The sequence below is a fragment of the Manis pentadactyla genome, chromosome 15 (genome assembly GCF_030020395.1).
Source record: "Manis pentadactyla isolate mManPen7 chromosome 15, mManPen7.hap1, whole genome shotgun sequence".
Lineage (NCBI taxonomy): Eukaryota > Metazoa > Chordata > Mammalia > Pholidota > Manidae > Manis > Manis pentadactyla.
Window position 1 is genome coordinate 11,211,050 of NC_080033.1, and position 10,637 is coordinate 11,221,686.

General features: G+C 50.5%; 1 protein-coding gene across 3 annotated transcripts; it reads right to left on the reverse strand.

Moving 5' to 3' along the window:
• Nucleotides 1-2,121: 2,121 nt before the first annotated feature.
• On the reverse strand, nucleotides 2,122-10,571 carry SNRPA (small nuclear ribonucleoprotein polypeptide A). 3 transcript variants are annotated; one of them, XM_036896510.2, is made up of 7 exons: nucleotides 10,422-10,571; nucleotides 9,876-10,073; nucleotides 8,345-8,517; nucleotides 5,967-6,146; nucleotides 4,023-4,196; nucleotides 3,510-3,598; nucleotides 2,122-2,504 (listed from the first exon to the last, which is right to left on the reverse strand). In XM_036896510.2, the coding sequence occupies exons 2-7, from the start codon at nucleotides 9,946-9,948 to the stop codon at nucleotides 2,345-2,347; spliced, it is 849 nt and encodes a 282-aa protein (XP_036752405.1). In that variant the 5' UTR covers nucleotides 9,949-10,073; nucleotides 10,422-10,571; the 3' UTR covers nucleotides 2,122-2,344. The 3 variants fall into 3 exon arrangements, with proteins under 3 accessions (XP_036752405.1, XP_036752407.1, XP_036752406.1); XM_036896512.2 differs by lacking the exon at nucleotides 10,422-10,571 and having other exon boundaries at nucleotides 8,345-8,482; nucleotides 9,876-10,166; XM_036896511.2 differs by lacking the exon at nucleotides 10,422-10,571 and having other exon boundaries at nucleotides 9,876-10,165.
• Between the last annotated feature and the right edge of the window lie 66 nt (nucleotides 10,572-10,637).

The following is a 10,637-nucleotide window of genomic DNA, read 5'->3' on the forward strand; positions in this document are numbered from 1 at the left end:
GGGCTTACCTGTACCTGAGAGGTGAGGGGAGGGTCAGTTTTGCTTCTGCTGGAGGAGGAAAGAGAGAAGGGCCTGGACTGCAGTTTGTTAATCAATAAACAGATTTTAAATTTTACTTCTCCCTTTGACTAATTTCAGTTTTAGAGGTATTTTGCCCTGGGATTTCCTCTCCCCGGACTTACAGTTAGAGGTGGGAAGTGGATAGACTAGGTTTGGCTCCAGGCCCACACCCATCACTGCTGAGCTCGTTCAGGTGTCGAAGGTGAACAAGTACCCGAGGATTTGAACTCGTCTCACCCCACCTCTAAAACTGTGCTTCAGAGACCCATACACCGAGATCATTCTCCTGAGCACCCACCTCTTCCCTCAGGCAGTTCTTACCTCAGGCCAGCAAGTCCAAACATTTTTTAGCAGGGGGAGAGGACGGGCACAGGGGAACATAGTTTAGGGTAGGGAAGAATTCATCAGAACAAAGACTAGGCTTAAGCCATATTTATAAGCCCAACTCCCAGCACAGAGTACCCAAGATCTTGAGCATAAAATAGCTCTCTTCGAACACCACCTCCTTGGAGGGGCTTTTCTCCATCACCCATTATTACTGTTCCCCAGCCCTGCCACCCCATCACTCCACTAAGCCAGTTGTTCCTATCAGAACACAGTATCTGAAATAAGCTTGTTGATTTCATTCACGAATGTGTATCTCATGGCAAGAGCAGTTAGCAAATAGCGTTTGGCAGGCATTTGTTCAATTTATTGAGAGCTTGCTAAATGCCTGGTAGTGGGTGTGTGTTTGGGACAGTGGCAGTATAAACAATACCACTCTATTAAATATAGATTCCTCCTTAGGTAGAAAATGAAGCTGAGTGGGGACATCAGTTGCCTGTGGGGAACAGCTAGGGAACCCCCCAGGCAGGCAGTAGAATCCAGAATCTGCCAACCACAGAACCTGGGGTCACCAGTGCGGCAGGTGAGATGTTTCCATTTGTCATCTGCAGCACCACTGTGCCTTTCTGTGAAGACAACAGTCCCTTTCTCCTCTAGTCTTTCACATCTAAGGCAGCAAGTCTGCATTTGGTGCTACCATCACTTCAAACAGACGTTCTCTTCAATGGAGAGAGCAGAGCAGGAGCAGGCTTGTGCTTACAGTCTTAGCACGAAAAAGTATCGACAGAATTTAATGCTGTCCTGTTGTATTTATTTTTGTGGTTTATTTTCTACTGGCAAAATGACCTCATTTTCCCCATCTTACAGGCGTCAGATGGGGTCTTAGGCAAGTTTTTTTTAGCCAATTTATAATCTCCCAGGTCAGATGTGAGACAGACTGCTAAGGAAGGAACCCCATTTAACCACCCCTCCATTTCCATAGCTTCAGCTGGGTAATGACTGTCCAACAAGAAATTACATTTCCTAGACTCCCCTGCAGCTGGGGCACTGGAAGAGAATTTGGTTCAGCCAACTGCCAGAGGCTCCTAGTTGATGAATGGCCTGCAAGGGAGATCTGCTGAGTATAAAGTGGCCACACTCCTTGTCCATAGCTTCCCACGTGTGATGGTCAGTTTGGGCACTCTCATTAGCAGTGTTGGCCATCTTCCTGAACTCTAGACAGCAGTTCAGAGGTTGCAAACTGCAACTCAAGTGTCTCAAACCCAGACTGCCATTCCTACGATCCCTCCAATGATTTTATGGGCACCCAATTCCCTTCCTTCTTAAAAGTTCCTAGAATGGTTTCTGAGGGACTGTTGCTACAGAAACCACCTTTACGAAGATTAGAAAAAGGTAAAGAAAAAAACCTTTCTTAACACTCTTATCACATTAAAAATTATTGGAATAAACACACAAGCCTACAAAGTGAATGGTGCTCCCTTAAAGGTGGCAACCTTGTGCAGTACACAACCTGCCCAACTGCACATGGCAGCCTGAGTTTCAATTTTCCTGCCCTGAATGCGGATTAAGACAAACAGAAATTTTCCAAAGTAGTCAAGGTGACTTAAGCTTAGATAATTTTACTACATTATTCTATGTTTTCCCAAGATTGCAAATCCCAACACGCTGAAAGCGCTAAACACCTAGAATGTTCTGATGTGCAGGAAAGGGAAACACTGGACAAGAAGAGAACAAGTGGTTGTGAAAAACCAAATGTCAAAAAAACACTTTTATTCCAGCCTAACAGCACCAGGTGCAATGTCTGGGGACAGACTCTGGGTACAATGCTGTGTGGCGACCACTCACTCACACACAGCTCTGAGAAGGCCCCCACAGGGGACTTACCTTCGGGGGGCTGAGCCAAGAGGGGGGAGGGGATGGCCCCAGAACAGGGGGCAGGGGCAGGCATGGGAAAAAGGTGCTATTTCTTGGCAAAGGAGATCTTCATGGCGTTGTTCTGAGTGATCTTGAAGCCCTGTAGGGCGTCGCGAGCAGCCCCTGCCTGCACCTCATTGTCAAACTCCACAAAGGCAATGTCATGCCGCCCAGGGACCAGCCGGACCTCTTTGAAGCCAGGGAACCTGAAAGAGGGGAACAGATGTCAGGGATCCAGACTTGCCATTTCCCCCTAAAATTTTGGCACCTGGTAGATGGAGGCCAGCAATGTCACCGAGCATCCTACAACACACAGGATGGTCCCAATACCAAAGAATTATCCAGCCTGAGATACAGTGCAAAGGTGAGAGACTGTAGTATAAACAAGTGTGTACAATTCAAACCAATCATTTAATGAACAATTTTAACATGAATCCCCATGCAGCCATAACCTAGATCAAGGAAAGAACACTGCCCCCACCCCATGTCCTTTCTCTGTCATAACCCACACAACCTGTCCAGGAACCAGCCCTACCCTTTCATGATCTGCTTCCTTTTCTTTCTCTTTCTCTTCCCTCCTTCCTTTCCCATTAGGCACCATCTTCACGTTACCTGGGTATCCTTTTCCTAATCAGTATTCTAGAACATATGCATTGTTCTGTGGAAGGGTACATGTATTGTTTTCCTAGTTTATTCTGTTTCTTAAATTTTTTTTCTCAGCACTATTACCAAGAACCATTCTCGCTGTTCTCTCTGCTCCTGCATGGCACAGCATGCCATGGTGAGCACCTGAACCTGACCTCTTCCTTCTGCCAGGCCGCTGCCAACTCCCCACCACAACCACTGGGAGGAACGCCCTTCTACACCCCCTTGGGACTCCAGCATTCAATGATGTCAGTATGTTGTTTTACAGGTACCTTGCATGTCTCCAATTTAGACTAGAAAGATGAGGCCCAGGGCCTGGGCTCCCACACCCCAGTGAAGGCAGAGAATGCTCTGGCACACACTGGCTACTGCTGACCCCCAGCCTTTTCACCATATCCCCTTGGGTCACAGACCCAGCCTCAGTCTCCTCCTTTTACATCTCCAGTTATTGTCCCGCCTGGAAAACCTAGGCAGACCCAGGGCTCCACCAGCATTCTGAGGCCTGACCCCATGGGAGCACCTCCTGGCCATCACCCTCGGCTCTGCCCAGCTGCAGGCTCACTTACTGGTTGAAAAGCATGGACAGCATGAGTTCGTTGGTCTCCTCTGGCAGGTTGGTGAGGAACAGGATGTGATTTGGTGGATTTTCTGAAAGCTGCAGGGAAGAGAAGGGAGTCCGTTTGTCTACTGAGGGCCCTCCTGCGTCCTGTTTGAGCTCTTCACCCCCCACCCTGCTGGAGTTCTCCAGTGCTTCACCTGACATACTCTACGTTGCCCCCAGTCTACCCAGCCTTGCCCCCACAAGGCTGTAAGCCATAAGAGGGCACTGCTGTCCCCATAAGCAGGTGCCCAGCAGGTCACACAATGCATCTAGGTGGTGACCACTGTTCCAGCCTCACCCTGACCTTCCAATCGCTCTCTGCGCCAGGGTCTGAGCCCACTGCCACATCCTTCTCCTCTTTTGAGCACCTCCTCGAGGCGGCCTGCCCAGACCACCCCACCTAAAGCAGCATCCCTACCAGTCCCTTTCCATTCCCATGCTCTATTTATTTGCGATCCCAGTTGAACTAGATACTTACAGGCTGGGCAGGTGGCATCTGCCCCGGCATAAGCTGCTGTGGGGGCATGGCCCCTGGCGGGATCTGGCCAGGTGCAAGGCCTGGAGGTGGGATCATGCCAGGGGGTGGCATATAGGGAGGCTGGCCCGGTATGTGGTGCATGATGCGGGGCGCCTGAGTCATCGGCGGCATGCCCTGTGGAGAGGAGGTGGGCAGGACTGAGCTGGGCAGCCAGCAGGTGGGAGACAAGCTTCTGTAGTCAGCAGAAGGCAGAGAGGAGAAAATGTGAGAGGAAACCCTGGGGGTGAGACCCAGGGAGGAAGACCCAGGCTTGGAAGGGGGTGAAAAGGGCACCCAAAGAGAGACGGAGCAAAACAGACCTGGGGTCAAGGGGAACGTCAAAGCAGGAAGTTAAAGAAAATGGCAACAATTGTTAACAAAAAGGAGTGGAGATAAATGCTCTAAGAGGTATGCTGTACTTTTGTTTCTAAAAATAAACTTTAAGGAAAAAGAAATAGACTAAGACCTACAAAGAAAAAAGAGATGGTGAAGGCAGGGATGGACAGGGATGGTCAGGGCAGATGCAGTAAAAAATGGGAGGGGTGGCAGCAAGGGAAAGTAGGGAGACAGTCCACTGGCACACATCACACGAACCCAGGGGAGCTGGGGAGGCCAGAAGTGGAAGTGCACCTGAATCAAAGGTGGACAGAAAGCTGGGTGCAGAAGAGGGGACAGGTGAAAGAGGGAACCTGGACAGTGGCCTAGACACCATCGCTGACGCCAGACGGTGAGCTGGCAGCAGCAGAGATCAGACAAACAGCGTGACCCAGTCAGAAAGGCTGACACACAGACTTGGAGACCTCAGGAGTGGATGTAATTCGTCCATCTTTTCTTTAGTCCCTCATGCTTTGGGTATCCTGTTTAGAAAACAGGATGTTTCCACTTTTTATGTCCTCACCAAGGTCATGAAGACATTTTCCTGTTTTCTTCTAGAACCTTTATTGTCTGAGCCATCACATTTAGGTCTGTGATTCATCTCTAATTAACTTACGTATAGCTGAGGGAGGGAGCATCCAACTGGTCCAGCATCATTCACTAGGAAAAGTCGTTTCACCCCAGGACTGTGCTGACTAACCTGCCATGTGGATCTGATTCTAGACTCTATTCTGTCCCCTGGCCCCAGGCTGCCTTAGGCCTCTTCCTACCCTTATGCTAGTGTCACATCGTGATATTACTACTACAGCAGGTCCCCTAGTTTATTCTCCACACCTGCCTTGCTTTGCCTTTCCACAGACCTTTAGAAACAGGCTGCCAGTGTCCCCAAAACTTCCTGCTGGCATTCTGACTTAACCGCACTCAACCTCAGATCAATCTGGAGAGAACTGTTATCTCAACAGCAGGGAGTCCATCCTTTTGCAAAGATCCTCTCCAACTGCTCTCAGCATGTTTAGTTTCAGTGGGCAGTTTTGTACCCCTTTGTCTGGACTTACCCCTCACAGCCATTTTTCAATTTGAAGTCTGCCTGGTTGTTGTTAGCACACAGAAATAAAACTCATTTTTTCCCATACTGCCGTTCTATCTGGTGACCCTGCTGAATTAAGTTTACTTGTTAATCCTATCAGTTGGTTAGTAGCCTATGCTGGATTTTCTACATAGATATTCACTTAAAAAACAAAGACAGCAAAATCAAAGTTGAGGGGAGGAAGAAACCAAGAGACTAAGATACAGAGAAGGAGAGCTCCTGCCAAACCAGTGGGCAGACAGGGAGAGTACCACCCAGGGGAGATACCGTCACCCAGGTGCTCAGCCCCCGCCCCCCAGATGGGCACACACAGTCTCTACAAACAATCCAAGGGAGGGACTGAATCCCCTGGGGAGGCCCTTCCACACCCTGCCCCCAAGCTAAACTGCGTGGCTGAGGATGGCCTGGTGGTGACAAGCGTGTGTCTCTGGGCCCGAGCTTACCGGGACAGGCCCCTGGACAGCCCCCACTACAGGGGCAGCGGCCCCACCCTGCACGGCCTTCTTGGAGGCTGGGGTCTCCTGGCTCTTGGGCTTCCTCTTCTCCCGCTTACGGTCCCGCTCCACGAAAGTGCCCTTCATTTTGGCGATGATATCCGAGTCAGTCTTGGCGTACTGGATGCGCTGCCAGACAAGCAGAAGGGTTAAGAGCATGAACTTCAGGGCCAAATCGCTGGGCACAAAAGCAGACTTTACCAGGAGCCTGTAAGTAACCTGATGGAGTTCTCCTGGCCTCAATGTTCTCATCTATAAAATGAGGACTGTGGCACTGCCCACTTCAAAGGATGACTGTGAGGAATGAATGAGTTAAAGTGCTTTGAACAGCAGCTGGATCATAGTTAAGTGCTGTTGGTGTCTTACTGGAATTTTGAAGGGAAGATGGGACAGCCATGAGCAACTGGCCAACGGCAGAAGCCTGAGGACATGAGACTAGGACAGGAGAATCACGCAGGGGGGTTTCTGGTTCCACAGGAGTCTGTCTTCCAGGCTAAATCTCATTCACCCAGCTGTTTGTGGATGACCTATACTCTGGGAGTTCAGTTAACAAGCATCATCACACATAAGCCCCTGTCCTCATGGAGTTTATCTGATGGGGAAGATACAATGATTAAAAAGTGAGTTGGAGATGGGGATGTGAAGTGTTGAGAACTGAAACTTTCAGAGTGTGGCCAGGAAAGGCCTCAGTGAGGTGACACTGGCACAGACAGAGGGAGGGAGAGAGGGAGCTGTGTGGACACCCAGGGAAAGAGCATTCTAGCAAAGGCAACAGTGTATCAAGGAACAAGGCAGCTAATGCGGATGACAGGGAGAAAGGCAACAAGGTCACAGAGCCAACAGGGACTCTGGGGACCAAGGAGAGACTTTGCTTTTCCTGAGAAAACCAGGAGTCACAGAGCATTATAAGCACGGGAGTGACGAGATCTCACTGGGGTACAGGAAGACACGCTGCAGCAGTGGGAGGGAGAATAGTTACGTGTGGGGAGCAGGGGTGGAAATAAGAGGCCAGTGAGCGGGCTGCAGCTACAGTCCTGTCAAGGCAAGGTGGTGGCGGGGACCCGGCCAGTGCACAGTAGGAGTGAGAAGCAGGCCACTGCTGAAGTTCAAAGGTAGTACACAGGACTCCCTGAAACAACTCACACATGCTTGAGTGCTTACGGTCCACGCAGTGATTTGGAAAGAAAAGCAGGGGAGAGTCAAAACTTTAAGATTTGTGGTTTTTATGCCTCAAAAGCTTATTATTAGCTGCCCCAGAAAGACAATGGGAGATGTGGCAACTCTGGGCTTGCACACCCACAGGTGACAGTAGGCAGAGTGAAAGGGCTGCCCTCTCCAGATGGAGGTGAGAGCTGCAGGCTGCCCTGCTGTCCCTGGGACCCCCGTCTCCCACATAAAGTGACCTCCACACACTGACACTTGCTGTCACTTCTCCAAGGGAGTTGATTCAGGGAGGCATATTCCAACCAGGTGAAACTCAACTGACTGAGGGACAAGAGAAAGGGTTCCAAAGAACCAGTGACATGGCAGGAATTCTAGCTCAGGGCAGGGACTTCAAGCCATTCCCCATATTCTGCCCAGACTGCAGGCCACCCCCCTTCCTCCCACGCCCTGGCTCTCCCTCCCAGCCTGACGCAGCCCTGCTTTTGCAAATAGACCCTCATCTCCCTCCTCTAAACCTCTCTAACCAATAGCCAGAGATATCTCCCTAAAGCCTTCGATGGCTCCCCAGCACCCTCAGAATCAAGTCCACCTTCAGGACAAACTTTAGCCCCTGAGCAGCCTGACTTCTGACATTCTCACCAGGTTATGACCTCCCAACCTCCGAGCTTTCACTCCAGTCAAATGAACCTGGCTCACTTCCTCAATTACATGTACTCTTGGTTATCTGTAGGCCATAGTCCAGATGGTTGCTCTACCTAACACCCTTTCTCCCTCTCCTCCCCCAGCTAACTCTTCTCCAAGTCTCACACCCAGAAAGCCTTCAATGAACACAGACTGGGTGTGGTGCCTCACCTAAGCTCCCCCAGCTCTGTGCACTTCTCCCATCCCAGTCCTGACCCCTGTGGGTCACCACCATCTGGTGGCAGGCTTGTCTCTCCCACAGCACTTACGGGCCTGACAGGACAGGGCTGGGGGTTCCCTTGGTCACTGTGTGCTCCCTACCCCAGTACAATGAACAGTGAATGCTGAAGAAGAGCAAGAGACAGTCCCATCCTTAAGGGACAGGACTACAGGTGACAGGAGGCCCAGACCCACCCAGTCCGCTGCAGCACTTTACACGTACATGCATGTGCACACACACCCTCCACACCCTCAGTGCTCACCATGGGCTTGTCGTAGAAGGGAAAACCTTGCATGGAGCGCAGGGCATTGGTGGCACTGCTAACCTCCTTGAAGATGACAAAGGCCTGGCCCCTCATTTTCAGGCTCCGTGATACCAAGATATCCAGGATCTGGCCAAACTGAGAAAAGATGGCGTACAGGGACTTCTTCAGCTCTGCAATGGAGGAAGGAAAGACGCATGGGTAGCTAGAGACCTTAGTCGCATGTTCTGGGGCTTGAACTCCCCTTTTGAGAGTAAAGTAGTCAAAAAGGGAAACCATCAGTCCACTGACAGAATACCCAGAATGCCAAAGGTCAGTTATCCCTAGAGACAGCAATATAAGCAGAAGCTAAGAACCACTCAAGTGGTCCCGTGTACTCCTCTGTAAGAGGCCAACAATAACAATACTACCTCACAGGGTGGCTGTATGAGGAACACAAGTCACACACACCAAAGATACACAGTAAATGCCCTATAAATGTGGGCACTTCCTGTCACTGTCCCCAGCACTTTGACACAGGCCCGTGACACAGGCTAACTTGTCCAACCTTATCTCTCCCCACTCCAGCCACACTGGCCCTCCAGGTTTTCTCAGGCATGCCACACTGATCCTGCCTCAGGATCTCTGCACTGGCTTTTGCCTCTAATAGGAGCACCTTTCTGATATGTACATGGTGCCTCCCACGCACCCAGGTCTCTGCAGTGTTGCCACCTCAGAAGCCTTCCCTGACCACCCACCCTGTCATGGCACTTTTTAACTAGTTTATCCCTGTAACATCTATGCAAAGTAGGTATTATGATTCTGCTCAGTTTTCCAATACAGAAAATGAGGTGCAACAAAGGTGATAATATGCTGAAGCGCATGGAAAGCGTATCTGATGTCAAGAATCGAGTTCTCAAGCAGAATTCTATACTGGAGGCCTCCGGCACTTTGTCTTGTTGTGTGACCTTGGGCAAGTAACATCGCCTAAGTCTCAGTCTCCTAATCTGGGAAATGAGAATAGCTCCTTCCTGCCAAGTCATTGTGCAATAAACGTGATCAAGATTTATACAGTGTTAGCCATCATTATCATTCATTTCATTTTTCACTTTGAAATGAAGCATTTTCATTGTAAGCTTATCACTGGGAACACGACAGTGACCACAACAGTTCCAGTTCTTACCCTCACAGACCTCACAGGCCAGTGGAGAAACAGTCCCAAGACAGCCCAGAACAATCAGGGCTTGAGGGGGTAAGGCCAGGGCCTATGGGAAGTCAGAGGCAGGCACCTAAGGAGAAAAAGGACTGCGAAAGGCTTCCTGGAGGAGGGGTCCTATGAGGTGAAACCTTAAAAAGTGAACAGTGAACAGGTAAGTGGGCAGAGGATATGACCTGAGGGAGCATTAAAGACAGAGGAAGCATCGTGCAAAGGCCGAGGGGTTAACGTTAAGGGTTTGGCTGGAGAAGGCTGAGGAACAGAAGTGGGTGCTGGGGATGAAAGAGGGGCCTGGGTGCGGGAGAGTCTGTTGTCTGGACTATCCCAAGAACTCACCATCCTTCTTGATCTTCTCGTTGAGGTTGTTGATATAAATAGTGTGATTGGGACGGGTCTCGGGAACTGCCATGGAGTGAGGTGCCGACGTAGGGTTGAAATAAAGAAAATGGTAACTTCAGCCCTCGGTTTCTCCAAATTCGTTGTCCCGACGCAGGCTTAACGGGCTGCTTAGGGCTATTCCTTCCGAGAGGAAGTCTAGAAAGCAGGGGAGGAGTGATGGGAAAGGCACAGCTTGGAAAACAAAGCGAGAACACCTCTTCCCTCCGCGTGGTGAGGAAATTTCGAGAAGTTTACTACTAGTCCCAGGATGCTCTACGCGACCCAATAGGGGGAGCGTCCTAAGTGGCGATGCCCACTGGCCCGCGATATCAAAGGGCGGCCCACCCCTCAAAAAAACCCGGATGTAAAGCCAATTAAAGGTGATTTTGCGGCGTCCCGGCTTCGCGCAGCGGGAAGTTTCCCCACAGGAAGTGCAGAAAAGTCCGGGCGCCAAGCGCTCCGTCCGCCAGGCGCCGATGGCCGCCTGCACTCGAGATTACTCACCAACAGAGCTGAAGCTCCCGCAAGTAGGGCCTGCTAATTTCTAAGTGCCGATCACAAAAGCTTCCTCTCCTGGTCCCGCCTTTGGCTTCCTGCCAGCCAATCCCCGTGCGGAAACTCGGTAGTTTACCCAATCAGAGTAATCCTCGCCCCAGGACCCAGAACTTGCCAATCAAAACCACACTTGGGTTCCCGCCTCGGCAGAAAAACCCCAACCAC